The sequence below is a fragment of the Sesamum indicum genome, linkage group LG8, assembly GCF_000512975.1.
Source record: "Sesamum indicum cultivar Zhongzhi No. 13 linkage group LG8, S_indicum_v1.0, whole genome shotgun sequence".
NCBI lineage: Eukaryota > Viridiplantae > Streptophyta > Magnoliopsida > Lamiales > Pedaliaceae > Sesamum > Sesamum indicum.
The window spans coordinates 17,464,960-17,483,878 of record NC_026152.1 but is presented as its reverse complement, the minus strand read 5'-3'; the positions used below and the strand labels follow the sequence as shown (position 1 = coordinate 17,483,878).

The following is an 18,919-nucleotide window of genomic DNA, read 5'->3' as shown; positions in this document are numbered from 1 at the left end:
AGGAATTGGAAAATTATTTTTATTTGTATGTGGAGTAATTGGTGGAAGTTTAGAGATTGACGGTTGAGGCGTTGACTGATAATGATCCAAAACTATCTGGTCCACATCAATATTCTGAAGAATGGAAACTTCAGTCATTTGCCAAATGTATCACTCTACTTGAGAGAATGGAAAAAGAATGAAGAAGAAGAAGTAGCGTAAATATGGCTTTCATTATTTCTTAACACAGTAAGGACAGCCAAGGTTAGGCAGCCCCCTCATCTCACGAAAATGCATTGAAAATAAACTTTTTCAAAACTCATATTTATTTGACATACTCAACAAAATACCATAAATTGTATTTCTCATTTCCTACCTACTATAAATCCTAAACCCCATAATTTTCAACAAATCATCTCACCCCCACCTATCCAAACCCTAAAAAGACATATCCCATCAATAGTCATCATTATTTTTTTCCTTAGAGGACAACTAATGCAAGCCACATCTCAGATCATATCAGATCTCTCTAAACTCATTCTTCTCACTTTATCTCCAGAAATCAATTTTTAGGAAGAGATATTCCTCTAAGGCAGCCTTATTATTACAGTATTCATCAACTTGTGATCCTAGTCCATTTTGGGTGAACTTGTTTAAAACCACTAATGTCCTACTCACGGGCACTTACCTAGTCAAAGCCGAAAATTCAAATATTTTTCATATCATAAGCCATTCTGATGAATTACCTCAAGAATGTCGTCCTCATCGATGCCATCAGTAGAAGCAGACTTGGGACCATTTGCTGCAGTTGCATGCATCTTAGATTTACTGGCAACACAATTGATGGTTTGTCTTTGCAGTCCATCTGTCATCAGTGGGTGTGAACCCTTCTGCCCAACCATAACCTGTCTAGCTTCCTCAACCTCAAAAATATGGGACGGAAAAGAGTTTCCCAAGTTCTTATTGGGTTCACTGGTTTTTACATCACCTCCACTGAATCTTTCATAGTTCTGATTAGATTCTGCAACTGTGCTTTTCAAAACGGATGAGCATTTTTTAGTTGTTCGTCTTGAAATCTGAGATATGAATGCATTTACATCCTTGGATAGAGGAAGACTTTTTCCAGGTTTGGTATAATTTCTGGAAGATAACTGAAGGCTTGAGAGAAGCTGCCAAGCCTGCCGAGATTTTTACATATTCCACATCATTTGATGGATTGAAGAATTATGAATTCAAGTAAAAATGGATATCAATTAAGCTTAAGAGCAGATTGCTTCGACTTAAGATACTATATACAGAGATGAGGTTGCTTGGTGGTAAGATGAGATATTCCTGTCTATCAATAGCTCACTGAATGTAACAAGAGAAAAAGTGAACAGAAGGCAAACAAAGAGCCAACATAAGACAGCCAAGATACATCTGACTCGCAGACTAACAAAAAGAGAGAATAGAAGGGAAAAATAACAAGAAGCATAAGAGATAAGCAATCCTGTGGGTATTTCAACAAGTATTTAGCAAGGTAATACAGAACCTAGGGGATAGGGAGAACATTCCAGTTGCTATGTTAGACAAACAGAACGGAAAGCATGAATGTTTGATCCTTAGGTATTATATAATTGTTTTTTCAGCTTTATTTCCTTGATTTAGAGTTAAGCTCCACATGAGTTTTATATGGAAAAAACATATTATTTCTGCAGTGGTGCTGTGCAGGACTCTGCCCGCAGAGTATGGTACATCTCATCTCCCAACCTAGGAAAGGCTTTGGCACACGGTCACAAAGGTGAACTTACAAAGATTCGCCTTTAAGGGCCAATCAAAAGTGCTTTATGTCATAAACTACCTGTAAAACACGAAGAGTATTGACCCTTAGCGGTAAAAACTACGGATAAGCGAATACTATTCCCTTATCTGAACTCACAATCTAGAAGCTGTCAGCTTGAAGCAATTGACCCTTATACTAGGCAACAGCCAATAAAAAAGTTTAGCAGCATATGAAAAAGAAATAATTATAATGTGAAAATGGCAAAAGTATCTAGTCGAAGCGCATAGACAAACCAGAAAAGATATTAGCATGCTGATGCAATTGATACTTCACCTTTTCAAGTTGTGTGTTGTGCATTTTAGCTCCCTGAACTTGACAAACCATAGACCTGGATATAAGGAGGACAGTGTAAAGTAAAGGATAGAGAGGTACTACAATATGGTAATCCATAAATCAGATTAGATGATTTTTCAATTAACATGAGCATATTCAAATTCTCAATTGTTTAGTCTGAACATGAGACCTAATGAAGAGATGTTTCAGAAAACACAATCTATCTACAAAGAGAAGCACAAAACTATACTCAGTACTTGCTAGGAAAATACTCCATGGCAAGTATATTAATAGTCCCAAACAAGTTTTTACAGTGGGGTGAAAAAATCTCAACAGAAAGCTTTAGTCTATGACAACTTCCAAACAATGAAAGATGATAAAAACAAACTATAGATATTTGCATATAAAACATGCAAGGGATGCTCTACTTTTTCATCCTCAAAATTACTAGTTGCAGGATACCTTGCAGCCATAGCTCCATCAATTTGAGGTTTTTGAGTTGACAAAGAGAAGAGGAAGTTTGAACTCAAGAATTTATCTTGGCTCAAGAAGTTATTCTGCGCATTTGCGTGTTCTGACCAATTCACTTTATGCAATTTGTGGCTAGATTTCAAATCGCCATTCAAGTTGCTTCCCCTACATACACAAGCAAGTTTCTTCAACAAAATTTGAAGGAAAATATGTAGGATGGAATGAAAACAAATGGAAAAGGAACTGAAAGGTTAGCTCCAGTGTCCTTGCCTGGCATGCATTTCCTTCATCATTAGATAACATATTCCTCTTGTTTTCCTGTGTTATCTGTGTTGTCAGAAACCCCAACGCATTTACCTAGGTGTGCACTACAATAAAGAACACAGCTCGGTAAGGATCCAAGAAACAAAGCATGCGTTGTCAAAAGCAAGGACACCATCAAACAGTGAGCAGTTGAAAAGGGAACATGAGACTGAAATATACGAGATAAGACAAGAAAAATTAGCCAAGAAACAATTAAGGAACACAGCAGCACTTGCCATGGGTGGTCTAATTTGATTTTGCCTTCTTGCACCCAGAAAGCTACAATTTCAGATATATAGATTCATAGTGGGCAGGTAAAATATCAAGATGCAAGTAGAAAGGATATACAAGTTATTCCTATTGTCAAACACAGTTTAGTCCAAAGGTATTGTTTAAGTTCAACTCCTAGGCCTATCAGAGCACAGACTTGCCAGTGCTAACATTAGCATCTTGAACTGTAATAGCCAGCATTCCTCCTAAATGGGGAGTAGTCAGTGTGAAGTGGTCTTCCCAACAGAGCAGCTAAAACTGTCATCAAAGCACAGTAGGAACCACGTGATCAAATGAATTTGGCAATAGCTATGTCAAATAATGTGGCAAATCATGTGTGCCAACAGTTTGCACAAGTAATGCAATGTCGTCGTCATCCTCAGTAGTGGTCTGTGGAAGCACAACAAATCTCAAATGGATTAAGACTTCTAAAGCGTGTTTTCTTCAGATATTTTTAATAACAATCGGGAATATCCAGCTAAGGATGTGAAGATCAAATGTAGTCTGTGATATAACTAATTTAATCTAAAAAGAAACTACATTGAGTTTCTTTGTTAGAATATTAAAGTCATAAACCCATTCCCCAATGGTTGTATCAGCACCAACCAGCTTTCTCAGTCAATCCGCACTTAGAATTCTTCTCCGCTGAAATAACAATCGATTTTATACTCAAAAATATCTTCCTTGCTCCTGATAGTAACTAATTTCATGCCATTTATTTTTTCTTGTGATTTCTTTACGTACTAAGCAAAAAACAAAAAATGCATTTACTCGCTTTTAATCAGGACTTCTCGGCCAAAAATCGCCAGACTTTGCCCGATACCTAATGAAAAGAATTTCTCCAGAAACTTGTATACTGCTCTTCACATTCATTGTACCCAAACATACAGTCAAGTTATTTGAACAAAAAAATAAATAACTAACCTTTTTGTACATGGATTACCCGTAGTTTATCACAGCACCATCGAACATGAGACTCCAAACTACTCGGCACCCGAATTTGAATTTTTTAACTTAGTTATGTGATTAGTGGTTAGGAGGTGTATTTCTGTATAAGCAAAGATGTGTGTGTGTGTGTGTCTGTGTGAAATGGGGTGATAAAGAAAAGAGGAGGAGCTTCAAACCAAGGCGGGCTTCGAATGGCGGGATAATATGAATGGATGCAAATATTTAGGGCTGACCCGCCCGAATTTGATTTGTCGGGTTATATGGGTCTTCCCTTTCCCCGGGTCCATTTTTGAGCATCGGGTACGGTGGGGCCCGGCAACTACCTACCCAATACGACGAAAGCTAATCCTGAACAAGAAATAATTACTCCACCATTCTCTAAAATTAAAAAATAAATAAACTAATTACACCTCGTTCCATAAAAAATTTATAATTATATATACTCTGTAATTTAAAAATTATATCTAAAATCACAAACATTTATTTTTTATCGAAAAAATAGATTAATCAATTGATCCGAATTCAGTGAATTTACATATATTATTAAAAAAAATTGAATGAAAATTCATATTTACCTCGAATTGACTTTTTATTCATTTATTGAACAAATCTTTTTTAACCAAACTACTTTTATAAAATGTGAAGTTATATTTCTCCACATGTATTAGCGTGTTAATATGTATAATATTAATTTAATTATAAAATATTTATTTGACATGTATAATTAGCAATAAGTTAATTGGACTAAATATGGATTTTCATTCGTTTTTTAGCTAATATCAATATATTTAATAAATTTTAACTAAAGGGTGAATCTATTTGTTGAACGAAAACAAACTTCGTGAATAAAAAAAAAATTCAAATCACATGAAATTTGCGATGATTACACCAATTGGAGTGTTGAATAAAAAATTATGAGTGTGTCGATGATAACACGTGACCCGATTCGTACTATACATTTGTGTCCTATAAATATTTTATAAGTGAATTATTTAAGGTAATATGTGTATTTATTGCATTCACTTTTTAGCTTATAGATTGCATATTTCTACTTCGATCAAAACTAACTTGAATGTTGAAGGGTCTTATATGGAGACGAATTCGACTAGTCTTGTTTATTCCTCACGACCCATTTACAGTTTGGGCCGGATACGTGGCGAGCTTGGACTTGCCCATGAAAGTCACATATTTCGATCTAGATTAAGACTATGTTTGTTTGGCTTCATGTAAAATCACCATATCCTGTATTTTTCTTTTATTTGGCATAAAAGCATATATATACACACATATATATATAAATACATGTAAGAGACAAGTAATTTAACAATAAATAGTGACTTTTGTCTTTCAAAACATAACATTAAACATATAACACTTATATATATATATAAATATATATATATATAAAAATAAAACTTGGCAATGAACGACGACTTATTTTTCAAAACACAACATCAAACATACAACAATTATTTTATATTTTTTTTAAAATAAATCTAAATATACACACTGTAACCAATATATACTTATTTATATATATTTTTCTCTCTTTATCTATACAAAACACTCAGAAAATAAATCCGAACACAATGTAAATATTTAGGATAAATCAATTTGACGCTACTTCAACATTAAATTAATTATACAACCACCTCATACTCTTGTAAAAATTATAAATACAATCTCTGATGGGATGTCGATGTAATGTACCTCAAATGATCTTTGTTTGAGTTTTTATTTTTTTTCCCAATGAAGAGGTATATATGTAAATTATAATTACAGTTTAAATGCATATATATATTTTCTATTTACAGAATATTTGTGCAATTAAAAGTAAACTCAACTAATGTTCATATAATTTACCTTTATAATCGTTTGTTTTTATTCAAAATTCACTGTATATTATTTTTTTACAGTTCAACTTTTATTTTGGTTTAAAATACAGATAAATGTATAATTCTTAATATTTATCTAAACAATTTACAAGTTTTATTTGATAAATTGTTAGTAACATAATTTAAATTTACTTTTTTCTATATAATACTATTTTTTTATTATTAATTAAAATCTCATTAACTTGTAGATTATTATTGTTTTTATTTTATATTATAAATGATAATTCATAATAATCAATAACATAAAGGAATTAAAAAGCGATATAGAGAAAACATCCTAAGTTATTATTACTATGAATCCAGGCCGTCAAATACAATCCTTCACACCAAGTCTTAGCCTCCTCGCGCCACGTGTCGGGTGCAGCGAAAATAAATTTGGTGCGAAGACCACCGTACAAAATATCAGCATCCAACACCAACAGTCTTCTTCATGGGGTTTCACGTGTGTTCCCAAGCGCTCTCCTCCGCTCCCATTCATCATCAATTCCGATACATACACTCAATTTCACGAGGGGTTCGTCGAGCTGGGGTTTCCAATCTGAGAGCAATGCAGCAAGAAGAGGAGCTAAAGCCGCCTGGTAGAGTTCGAGTTCCTCATGTCCTGACTGTTGCTGGCTCCGATTCCGGCGCCGGCGCTGGCATACAAGCGGACATGAAGGCTTGCGCCGCGCGCGGGGTTTATTGCTCAACTGTTGTCACCGCCGTTACTGCGCAGAACACTGTCGGAGTTCAGGTATCTTCATGTTTCACATTGTGAGAACCGTCGATTCAGTTATTTGGTTATTATTAGCTTTAGTCTTCTCTTTTTTACCCCCAATTTTTGGTGCTCTTTGCTTATTTTCTACGTATGGGTTTCAAGTTTAGTAACTTAGTCTGTAGAAGCGAGTTTGGTTGACTAGAGCGGATTGGATTTTTCGATTCTAAATTTTGTTCCATCACAATATACACACACCAGGCCAAGTGTATAGAGATGAGATCATGGATTTTATTTAGGAAAGATTATATACGGAGCGTGGATGTTTAAAAGATGTAATAGGATTTGCAATAGAAAATTCAATCTGTGACTGAGAGAGTGACTAATTACTAGAATAGAGGGTGTGGAGAATTTATATTTGGAAGATCTGGAATATTTTCTTCATGGAAACATAGTTGAGATTGATTTAGTGCTATTTGTTCGGATCAAGGTTTTATATCTTTTGATAATGTCTTTAAAGTGGTTGTTAGTTTGATGTTATTAGGGAGTGAATATTGTTACGGAGGAATTTGTTAGAGAGCAATTGAAGTCGGTGCTGTCAGATATGCGTCCTGATGTTGTAAGTCTATCTTTTTCAACTTTTGGTGATGCTGTGTATTTTTTCTCCAAAATGAACTTTTGTATTCTTAGTGTAAGTGATAATTTAGTTGCTGGAAATGACAGGTGAAAACAGGTATGCTGCCTTCACCTGGTATAGTCAAGGTCCTCTGTCAGAGCCTAAAGGAGTTCCAAGTTGGAGGTATTGGCAGTAATATTTCTTAGTCCACACTGTCATTCTTTAAACTGTTTCTAATTGTATGTGGTTTTCTGTTGACAATATGAATTTTATGAAGGAAGCTTTGGTGGTTGATCCTGTCATGGTATCTACAAGTGGTGATGTATTGGCTGGTTCCTCGGTGCTGGCTAGCTTTAGGTATTTTTTATACTGACTGCCCCTTTTATTCTTGGCGGTTGAAGTTGTTATGCCTTGACCTATCTAACACAAAGACTGCATATTTTGTAAGAAGTGGTTGTGAGGATATAAAAGTGGTTTTATGGAACATTTATTCTCATGTTTGCACCATTTCAATCGCGCTAATTAATTTAGGAATGAGTCAGGGTCGGATCCACCTCTATCGTGTGTGTGTTCACTAGCTATCATAATCATTTGAATACTACTCCAGATGGAAATCTGTTTTGTTGTTTAGTGAATTTAATGGATACTGCCAAGGAGTTATTACAAATAGTGAAGTGACAGACATAATAAATCAATGACAATCCTAGCTAAATTGGTGCATCGACCCACAATATAAAGTGAACCCATAAAAAATAGCAAGAGATGGTTCAGGGTTCAGTAAAACCGTATTACTGTTTTTGGATATCCAAGTTATATCATATTCGCGGTCAAAACTCTTCCCATTTGTCCATTTTCTCCAAGTTTCTTCTGTGACTCTAACTGGAGTTGCATTTCTAAATTTATAGGAGAACTTATCTTTGAGCATTCAGTTATAGTAATACAAGAGCTGCTGAGGATTGGATATGGCGAATTACCTTGCTGTTTAATATATTTATTAATGTACTTGCTACTTACAATAGGGAGGAGCTTCTTCCTCTGGCAGATATAGTAACTCCTAATCTAAGAGAGGCATCTGCTTTACTCGGTGGTGCACCATTGGAAACAGTTGCTGATATGCATTCTGCTGCGAAGTCTATACATAATATTGGCCCTCGGTTAGTTCTTGACTTTATAAATCTTCTACATGCTTCTTGTTATGCTTATGTAACTACTCCTGGAAAATGGTCGTCATCTTTCTGTTCCTGGAAAAAGAAATAAAATATAGTTTCTTAAGCAAGCACAGGCATGCAAAATCCTTGAAGTCTTTGATTGAAGCCATGACCTGACTGAGTAACATGTGCAGTAATAGGGGACCGACTTCACTCTAAAGCTCTATCTTTGAGAACACCTATGAGCTGGTTTATTTTGGAGGAATTGTCAAAAAAATTGGAGAATAGTCCTATAAAATCCATTATTTTGTTTTTGGAGTCTTTGGCGGCTCAAAATGGGTTTTGGTTGTCTTATATAACTTATTATCATGACTGCGGAATTTTTCATTTCTAAATTCTAATACATGCTTTCAGGAATAAATTAAAAATGATTTACTGTCCTGAATTTGCTGTTTTTTCAGGAATGTACTCGTGAAAGGAGGTGACCTTCCCTCATCCTCTGATGCTGTTGATGTTCTATTTGATGGTACACTGCACATATTTTTTGCAATTGTGAAGTACTGCTTCTTGTACTTATTTAAATGGTATTGGAGCTCATAGAATCACATGATTTGACCTTCTAGGTAAGGAGTTCTATGAGTTTCGCTCAACGCGGGTAAACACTTCGAATACCCATGGGACTGGCTGTACCTTGGCATCCTCTATAGCTGCTGAACTAGCTAGAGGTTCTTCTGTGCTCTCTGCTATTAAGGTGATTGAACAGCTGTTTTTCTTTTTATTGTCACACCATCTGTCTGTGGATGTGTACAGTACGTCAAAGTTCCCAAACATTCTCATTTCCTGGCGGCCCATTTACTCACTTGGACTTGTGTTTGAACGAAAACAAATTAAATGCCCGCCATCATTTCTGGCATGCTCTGGATGACTATGCACCATGTAACGCATGTCATCTGAAACCTCTTCGGTGGAACTATGTTACTCTGGCACCTCACTCCATTTTCGGAGCGGATGCAACTCCTATTTACCATCCTACTTTCCAGAAGCTAGCATACCCTCTCGCAGATGACATCTACTCAAGAACTAACTACTAAGCCACAATGAAAATCTTCTTATGAAGTAACTAGATGCATCTCTTTTCAGCCAAATTTGGGCTTTTAAGTATGTTATTTGTTGCCACAAAATGCTTGTTTTCTTGTCATTTATTTGTGAAACATCCTCTCTCTCTCGCTCTCTCTCTCTCTATGTAAATATTATGTGTGTGTGTGTGTGTCTGGAAACTCATGAAGCTTTTTCACCAAGTTAGCAGATGTGAGTCCTTCATTTTAACATATAACTCTTAATCATCTCCATGTACACCTATTCCTGCTTGAAGAAAATAAGTGGAGAGTGAGTTGGTATACCTTCCCTTCCTCCTCTTCGGCTTTCCTCTTTTAACATCAGAGAGATGCTTCTCCGTCTTCCTCTTCTGTTTTCCTTCTTTATCTGGATTTTGGTTTGTACTTCCAATCTGATATTTCAAATGCATACTGTTTCTGTTTATGTATTGTTCTTTTCAGATAGCAAAGCACTATGTTGAGTCAGCGTTGGACTATAGTAAGGACATTCTCATTGGAGGAGGACATCAAGGTCCCTTTGACCATTTGATGAAGCTGAAGAACAGTGCCCCCGATCTATGTGCGCGCCGACTGTTTAGTCCGAACGATCTTCTCTTGTATGCCGTCACAGACTCAAGGATGAATAAAAAGTGGGGCCGTTCCATGAGGGATGCTGTCAAATCTGCCATAGAAGGAGGAGCAACTATAGTTCAGCTGAGGTTTGCTTTAAATGCATTCCTTTCAATTGTTCTTTTATATAGAGAGAGGCATTTGGAGCCACTACCACATTTTAAGCTGCAGCTAGTTTCAGGAAACAACTGGTATCTAATTGAAAGATGATTTGTCCCTATCTTGAAAAGAGAGCTGCTTGATCTCTTTTACCTGTTCAACTAACAATTAGGGTATCCATTTTTATTTCTCTGAATTCCTGGATACTGCATCACATTTATCCATATGAAGAGGAACTCAGGAACATATGATTTGTGCTAGACATTTGTTATCTAGATTTCAGGGACATAATCTTTTTCAAAAGTGATTGGCTTGCAATCTTGTATGGTCTAATTGATTATGACAGTGGTCTAACAAGGAAAAGATTTGAGTTTGTGACTTTTGAAAGAGTCCTACAATTTAAAGATCAAATTCAAGCTTTTAAGAAGGGAAAATATAGTCAGAATACGTGCTGAATGGATTCAGGTTTGTTGAATAAGAGCCTGTGTAAACCTAATTGCTACTGGTGGCAAGATTTGATTCAACAACTTATATACACCTGACCTCAAACTTAATAGGCGTGGATTGTGTTATTGTAATCAAGAGCTACTGAATCCAACACGGCCTTGGCTAACCCTTGAAATGATAAGCCAAAAATCTGCATGGCTTTTTCAATGTTGAAGAGAGTTGCCATTACAAGACATGGTTTTGCAAGAAAATTTTAAGCTTCTGCATCCCACTTTCATTCGACATCTTTTAGATGCATAAAGCACATCGTGTTTGTCATACCTGTCTTGCGTGGATTAGTCTTGAGATATATATAGCATTTCACTTAAAAATTTAGATGGTTATGCCTTATAATCAAATCCGTTGCCTGCTCTGTTACCACATTCCTCTTGTTAATTGATACCTCTGGAACCTGCTGCATTGCAGAGAAAAGGATGCTGACACCCGGGATTTTCTGGAAGCAGCCAAAACATGTGTGGAAATATGCCGCAGCCATGGTGTACCTTTGCTGATTAATGACAGAATCGATATTGCTCTTGCTTGTGATGCCGATGGAGTTCACGTTGGCCAGTCCGACATGCCCGCTCGTGTTGCCCGGACTATCCTCGGTCCCGACAAAATCATCGGTGTATCTTGCAAAACACCAGAACAAGCCGAGAAAGCATGGATTGATGGGGCCGATTACATTGGCTGCGGTGGTGTCTATCCAACAAATACAAAAGAAAACAATCTCACCGTGGGCTTGGACGGGCTGAAAACTGTATGTTTGGAATCCAAGTTGCCTGTGGTTGCCATTGGCGGCTTTGGCATTTCAAATGTAAGACCCGTTATGGAATTAGGTGTTCCAAATCTGAAAGGAGTTGCAGTCGTATCTGCTCTCTTTGACAGGGAATCCGTTTCGACTGAGACCCAAAATTTGCTGAAAGTGATCATCGGCTCTACCTAGGCAGGGAATTGAGAGCCTCTTCTCTCTTGACACTGCCACTGTCATTTCTCAATCCAACTGATATGCAGGTGAACGAATTGAACAACTGAGTGGTGTCAAATTGATTGTATCAAAATGAATCGAATAAACATTATAGCATTTATGTGGCTCCGTTGATCAATGATACACTAACTTCACAAATTAGATTTCCTTTCCTGGACCTGTCATCTTTCTTGATGATTCAATCTTTTTAATATATGTTCTCAAACTTTAGTTGATCATGTTTTTACTTTTCAGATATAGATGGTCTATTAAACCTTAAGTTCTTATTTACGGGTCCCTCCAACTTGAAACATTTCATGATTTTATAGGTTACTGTGGTCAACAATAATTATAAAGTTGTTCATCAGAACTATATTTATCACGACCCACTAAAAAAAAAGCTATATTTATCACGATAATGAAATGACAGAGACTTGATTCTGATGAGGACCGAATCAAAAAGCTGAAGTTAAATAAATTTTAATAAAATAATAATAAAAGATGATAATTTTCTTTATTTTGTAAAATTGTCACCTTCACAACAACAGAAAATTTAAACACTGAATGAATGTAATCTCAGAATTTACCAGTTTCGATGGAGTCTGTAGGTCCATTCAACACCACTGGACTGAATTGTAGAATATTCCGACGGCGAATAATGAATGCAGCATCAAGTTCATTGAATTACCAGAAACTTATGGGCGTCCTGTCCATTTTCAGTGTACAGAATGATAGACTTCAAAGCATGGGATAGGTCCTGCGTCCCACTCCCAACATCATCTCTAAAATACAGAGCAACAGTGTTGTTCTTTATGGAATTTTTTCCTTTTTGTTTAAACAAATTAAACGACAATGCATAATTTAAACTGATAAATAAATCAATTCGATTAATAAATTTTTATTACAATAAATTACTCACATTAAATAAAAGAAATACCTACATGTATGGTATAATCAAACACATTACCTCTAACTTATTTATGAACCTCAATTTTAACCATTAAGCTAAAGCGTGGTTGGTCATGTTTTAAAGTTCCCAAGTGTTGGGGGGTGGGGTGGAAGAGAGAAAGAATGGGGTTGGGTGGGTATGGAATGATATTCACAGCAGCCCATAAAGATTTCAGTCAGGGCGCATACAGAGCATTATTGCCCTCAAAATTCCTTAGAATTGCATTTGCCCGGTACCATAATGAATGCTTTTGCTATTCAAAGTTCCTAGCTCTGTTTCTTTTTTAATCTTCTTATTGTTGTTTCTCTGGTGGAGTATGACACTTACATAACCCCAAGAAGAAGAAGGAAAAACTTGTTCTGCCAACCATTTGTGACCATGTAGACGACGATGACAACATGGGTGAGATAAACCATGAATCCAACCATGTCGTGCCTAGTCAAGTGCGATATAATCATTGGTCCTGTGAGTCAGAAAAATGTAGTCTAAAATGAGCTGCTTACAGCCCAAGCTCCAAACAGAGCTGCAAGAAGCTCGTTCCTGGAGATCTGCTCGAAGAAGAAACAGATGGAGGAAAGACGAGAATAAATATAAAGTCAAATACAGTTGAATACAACCCCACATGAAAATACACAATGTTCGATGAAATTCAACACACAATAGCTCTAAAAACCTAACCCAGAAAACAAACACTCACAGCTTCACCACACGATACTTTTTGCTACTACCCTCGAAATATAAAATGCACAAGCCTCCAAATCATAAAACTAAAACTTTACAAAAGACTTATTAGAACCCACATCTCATGTAGCTGAACTTTTTACAACCACCAAAGGATCAGGTTTAGTAAAACTAAATCTACCTTGTTTGGACATGAGTGCAGCTACGTCTCAGGTCACACGCACTTCTCCACTTGCATGAGCGGCTTTAACTTGTTTATCATACTCGTCTTCTTCTTCTTCCTCCTCTTCTACATCTTCCTCTTTATCCTCCTCTTCTTCGCCTCCCCAGCCAAAGCCTCCAATTGAACGGGAGGCTGGAGGAGGGGTTTTAGCCTCTTCCACAATTTTCATGATCTCCTCCACAGATTGAAGGCAATAGGTGGGGTCTTCTTTGCGGTAGTATGCTGCTTGCGCTACATCCGTTAATTCCCTTGGTAAATTCTTCAGAAACCATGGGTGTGATTTGATTTCTTTTATGCTAATTCTCTGCTCAAAGTATGACACCCACATCATTATGCATAAATATATCAAGAAATAGGCATAATCTTGAGCAGCCGGTAGACCCATCAAGAAATATAATATGGATATAAAAGACCAATGTATGATGAAGCCCTAACAAACCGTACAACACCCACAAGTTCAAGTAATACAAAGTTTTTGGAAAATCTCAAGCTTATTTTACATTCAAAAAACAATATGCACGTCAACTAATAAACATAAGGCACTAACACAAGGAAGTGGATCACCTATAAATCCATCAAGTTCAGCTAAAGAAAAGTTTGACAGTGATTACAATATAATTGAGAACACTCATTAAAAGAGCACAGAGGACTCTAAAGAAAAGTTTGAAGGTTACAATTTCAGTGTAAAAAGTCAATCTGACAATTAGGTTAAAGGCATTATTAATGGCCACCAAAATACAGATGAAGTCAGTTCTCTAGCAAACATGATCATCCAAGAGAAATACATACCCTGGACGCAGTTGCAACAAATATGCGAGACAGAAGATGCCTACAATCCTGAGAAATGTGGACATAATCGGGAATCCTGTACTGAACAGCCATTATCCTCTGGCGAAGATCACCAAAGCGTATGTTAGGAAGAAGCTTAATCATGTTCATGAAATCACATGTATGCAAGAAATGAAGGCTTACTTGGATAGTTTTCCTGAAGTTCTTTGGATCTTCTTGATCTTCAAAAGGATATGCTCCAACCAGCATAACATAGAGTGTCACACCACACGACCATACATCAGCCAACTGGACAGTCCAACCACAGTCAACACAAACATATCGTGAGAACAAATGCATTTCTGTTTGTGCATACACATCTGCACGTGCAGAGATACACACAGACATAGGGATGCTGAAGAGAACCCAACAAAGTTATGAAGACAGGTAGAATCCCTAGCCTTTCTCAAGAACCATAAGAAGGGGTATACCACCATTCCCATAGCATTATTCATCATAATAATGAATATGAAAAAAAAATTGATGAGAAAGAAGCTAAAGACTACATTGCACACTCTACATAAACTAAGATACGGAAACAACCAAAATTACTTTTAAAAAACAGAAGTACCCAGGAAAATACACTAAAAATCCAAATTAAATATCACCTGCAACTAATTATTACAGAACTAATATGAACCAACCAGAAAAACAGGAGAACATGCTTACCTTGCCATCATATTCTCTTCTAGACAGAACCTCCGGAGCAATATAAGCAGGAGTGCCAACTGTTGATTTGGGCCTTGAATGAAGCAGAGATGACTTAAACAAAGAAAAAAGCAACACATTGAGTCATAAAGCTTCATGTATAAAGTTCTCAAACACAGATACTCTGGTATAACAAATAAATCTAAACAGCACAGACAATAGCTACCTTTGAGTAGCCAAAATCACAGATTTTCAGTCGTGGAGCAGGGCTTCCGTCCAGAAGGGTGTTCTCCAGCTTCAAATCGCGATGGCAAATTTGCTGCAGAAGATAACACAATTGCAAAGTGAGCAGAGATGTACAGGATTCAGTGAAAATTGTAAACTCAAAAATGTCCATATATGAGCCAACATGTATGCCCAGTTTCTCTCACCATGGAGTGGCAGTAGTTCACTCCAGATATAAGCTGTTGAAAGAAGTACCTGGCCTGAAAATACAATAAAATACTGATCAAAACTCAGCATGTAAAACAATTTTACATTTCTCCATTTTGTTTATGCACCATCTTTTAGTAGGCCAACTGGGTGGGGGGCAAGACGTCGTAATACCTCATCCTCACTAAATCGTCCAGCATTACAGATTCTCTCAAAGAGCTCTCCACCAGCAGCATACTCCATGACAATGGCTAGATGGGTAGGCGTCAAAACCACCTGTACATCACAAATCAAGTATTTGAAACTAAGCATAATAAACTTTCTACTCACTCCAGGAAAAAACTCTTTGCGAATTAGATTCCTCACCTCCTTGAACCGAATTATGTTCGGATGCCGAAGTGATCGATGATTTATGATCTCCCTAGCCACATTCTCATCAATCTACGAGCAAAAGCACAAATGTGCCTTAATTCTTGAGAAAACTCAAGTGCATATTAGACCCCACAATTTCATAAACCACCTAAATACTTCAAAATGGAGAAGCTAAAACGCTGAACATCAGGATAATGGGACTCTAAAGATTCCACATTCACAAATATCACGTATCAATCAAACACAAGTATAAAGATAAGAAATGAAAACTGAGAAAAACACTGGTGATCTACCAATACAAATGTAAATAGTGCAAACCTTGTGTCCTCTTTCCATGTATTTCATGGCCACAAGCTCCTTAGTCTCCTTGTTTCTCATAAGCCTGGCCACACCAAAATTTCCAGACCCTATATCCTTCACAAGTTCGTATTTTTCCATCTTGCTCCTTTCTTCCCACTATCCCTGTATCAACCTTCCTTCAAAAGATTGAGCTTTATTTCGCACCCCCAGTTCAGCTCAAATCCCACAAATTCTAGTCCCAGAAATCAAAAACCAAAAGTTCAAATTTTCTGATCTCTCAGGTAAAATTAGGGAGATTTCTACAAGATATCCCCAAAATCAAAGCAAATACCATACACCTCCTACTAGGCCTCAAATCACCATCTCCAGAACTTAATTCCAAAGGGATTCCGCCAATGAAAAAACCCAATTCCAGAATCAAATAATTGAAGATGCACGAAATTCAAAAGGGTAACAACAGGTTGCTCTAATCAAATCAAGAATAGGGTTTCCCAACGCCTCAAATTCTGAAAAAGGTAATGCCTTTACAGGAATTCAAATGGGTTTTTCAGTGGGAAACAGGGGAAAAGTTGGGATTTGCTGGGATTTCAAGAAAAGAAAGGAATATGAAGCGGTAGTGGGTTGTTTATCAGTGTGTGCATATGCATGAGAAACAGATTCTTGCAGAAGAATTGCAGACTGCTAAACATTTATTCATATAATAATAATAATAATGATTATTATGTAGAAAAAAGGAGAATTGGGGGAGTAGTTTTATTGCAAGTTGGGGAATAAAGAAGAAGGATTTTCAATTGTATTTTGATTTTGGTTGAGAGTGATTGATGGCCCCCCCTGTTCTTGGCGGTGTATATGCGCCACATGGGAAAAATACAAATATCTTCATATTTTTTTTTGAATAATTACGGTCGTTCTCTGATATTTGGCATAATTACACATAAATTTCTTATATTTAAAAAATTACATCTAACATATGAGATTTACTTTCGTCTAACAATAAGTTCCTTTATTAGGCACAACTCATTGAATTTGCTGATGTTAACAAAAAAAATGAAAAAAAATTATATTTAACTCCGATTGACTTATTACAGGTTAAATAAATCTTTTTTATGACCAATTACTTTCATATGTTTTCACGCATTAATGCATATAATGAGTTATATTTCATCGTTATAATGGTAGTTTAGTTCGAAAAAAATTATATCACCTATAATAAATCAATAATAATCAAATCGAGGATAAACCTCAATTTTTATTCATTTTTCCTGTTGATTTCAGTAAAATTAGTAAATTTTGACTAACGAATTGACTTATTTGTTAGACGAAAATAAATTTTAGGAGTGCTAAATTTAATTTCTCAAGCTACATGGGTCTACGTGTAATTAAACAAATATCATGGAAGGAGAATATAATTATTGCTATTTTTAATATTCTTTATAATTTATTTTTTCAAAAAAATGTATATGTTTATTTAAAAAGTTGATAAAATATTCCATATTAAGTTTTAACAAAATTATTGATAAAGCTGAAAATATTTTGGTTTGAGTTTCAAATTTGAATGGAAATTAGACATTGATGTATTTACCACGTGGATTATAATAGTTCGATTTTATATATTTAATTAAATAATATTTTTTATACGTGGTATGTCTAATTGTTTTACTCAAATAAAAATATTTTTTTTAATCATTTAATTTAATCAAATTATTTGTAACTCTCCTCATAAATGACAAAAATTCGATAAACAGTTCTTAAAGATTGCATTATCTCGTTTATCTCGTTTTTACTATATGCTAGTAGACAGATACACTCAATGTGCAGGCATAATTTTAAAAATAATATTTATATATTTGTGAAAAATTTAATTATACACGATACACGTTTTTTGTTTTTTTTTCTTTTATCATAATAGCATAAAAAAGATAGATTTATATACAAAAATTTAGAAAATTTAATAGAAATAGGAAGTTGGTGATAAACTATAATGATGAAATCATCATTATTTAATTCATGGGAGCTAAAGGACAATTTTACCTAACTAGAATAAGATGGTGTGCTAAAGATAAGATAAAATACATATGGAGTTGTTTTTATGTGCTTGTGTTATGGAATCTCCCCACATATTCTTCACTTAATCATACCCTTCTCTAACCAAAATACATCATTTTTTGACATTCAAACTTTGATTTTACAAAGCAAAAATGGACTTGTAATTTGTGAAGGGATTTTGGATTCACTTGGCTAGTGATTTTAGAGCATTTCTAAAGGATTTAAGAGTGCATTTCGGATTTAAGATTGGGTGACGGAATCTGGACATTAGGGACGAGGTCGCCCCCATGGTAAGGGGGCGACATTTATTTATTTTAATTTTTCCTTCTTCTTCTTTGTTGGCAACGAGAGATTGAGCAATGGAGGTTAGAACTTGGGCATTAGGGGCGATGTCGGCCCCAGAAGGATGGGGTGACGCGAGGTTGCCCCCTTTGTGCATGGGCGAGACTTTGTCGTCCATGTAGCGGCGGTCGTTCCCGCTACAAATATATATATATATATATATATTATAGTGTATATATAAATATATATAAATAAAAAAATATATTTAAATTACTTAGGATTTGGACCGTCCATTTTTTATATTTAAAGATCAATTATTGTTATAAAAAAGTGTATAACGGTCAATTTAATTAAAATTCAACACCGTTAGGGCTTACGTAACGATATCGGAGAGTATGCAATATTTTGGAAAATACAAAGGGGAGTTTTGCCTATTTTTTTGAAGTTGATTTCAGCCAAGTCA

The 18,919-nt window shown here is 35.7% G+C and overlaps 3 protein-coding genes across 3 annotated transcripts in view; 1 reads left to right on the top strand and 2 right to left on the bottom strand.

Moving 5' to 3' along the window:
• The window catches only part of LOC105169121 (ATP-dependent DNA helicase Q-like 4A), a 13,066-nt gene extending 8,826 nt beyond the window's left edge, over positions 1–4,240 (bottom strand). The window contains exons 1-6 of the mRNA XM_011089423.2: positions 4,043–4,240; positions 2,816–2,913; positions 2,537–2,710; positions 2,075–2,129; positions 726–1,157; positions 1–114 (exon numbers count right to left, since the gene is read on the bottom strand). The exon at positions 1–114 is cut by the window's left edge and continues 7 nt beyond it. Coding sequence (XP_011087725.1) covers positions 1–114; positions 726–1,157; positions 2,075–2,129; positions 2,537–2,710; positions 2,816–2,838 — 798 coding nt within the window. The 5' untranslated portion in view covers positions 2,839–2,913; positions 4,043–4,240. The remainder of the gene's footprint in view (positions 115–725; positions 1,158–2,074; positions 2,130–2,536; positions 2,711–2,815; positions 2,914–4,042) is intronic.
• LOC105169120 (thiamine biosynthetic bifunctional enzyme TH1, chloroplastic) lies at positions 6,357–11,934 on the top strand. Its single transcript, XM_011089422.2, has 9 exons — positions 6,357–6,694; positions 7,200–7,274; positions 7,379–7,454; positions 7,553–7,628; positions 8,291–8,425; positions 8,881–8,945; positions 9,043–9,170; positions 9,976–10,232; positions 11,155–11,934. Exons 1-9 carry the CDS (start codon positions 6,392–6,394, stop codon positions 11,672–11,674), a joined length of 1,635 nt encoding a protein of 544 aa, XP_011087724.1. The 5' UTR covers positions 6,357–6,391; the 3' UTR covers positions 11,675–11,934.
• Positions 13,213–16,913, bottom strand: LOC105169119 (serine/threonine-protein kinase SRK2A). The gene is made up of 9 exons (XM_011089421.2): positions 16,147–16,913; positions 15,823–15,897; positions 15,631–15,732; positions 15,456–15,509; positions 15,251–15,343; positions 15,046–15,138; positions 14,521–14,625; positions 14,338–14,436; positions 13,213–13,852 (listed from the first exon to the last, which is right to left on the bottom strand). The coding sequence occupies exons 1-9, from the start codon at positions 16,264–16,266 to the stop codon at positions 13,535–13,537; spliced, it is 1,059 nt and encodes a 352-aa protein (XP_011087723.1). The 5' UTR covers positions 16,267–16,913; the 3' UTR covers positions 13,213–13,534.

What these genes read in the sequence shown, in the direction of transcription:
- LOC105169120 (XM_011089422.2), top strand. Translation starts at nt 6,392, where the DNA reads ATGGGGTTTCACGTGTGTTCCCAAGCGCTCTCCTCCGCTCCCATTCAT. An exon ending in ATACATAATATTGGCCCTCG is followed by an intron (nt 8,426 to 8,880) that starts GTTAGTTCTTGA and finishes CTGTTTTTTCAG; the next exon opens with GAATGTACTCGTGAAAGGAG. An exon ending in CTGTGCTCTCTGCTATTAAG is followed by an intron (nt 9,171 to 9,975) that starts GTGATTGAACAG and finishes TGTTCTTTTCAG; the next exon opens with ATAGCAAAGCACTATGTTGA.
- LOC105169119 (XM_011089421.2), bottom strand. Translation starts at nt 16,266, where the DNA reads ATGGAAAAATACGAACTTGTGAAGGATATAGGGTCTGGAAATTTTGGT. An exon ending in ACATGGAAAGAGGACACAAG is followed by an intron (nt 15,898 to 16,146) that starts GTTTGCACTATT and finishes TTTTGCTCGTAG; the next exon opens with ATTGATGAGAATGTGGCTAG. An exon ending in GTGATTTTGGCTACTCAAAG is followed by an intron (nt 15,139 to 15,250) that starts GTAGCTATTGTC and finishes TCTTTGTTTAAG; the next exon opens with TCATCTCTGCTTCATTCAAG.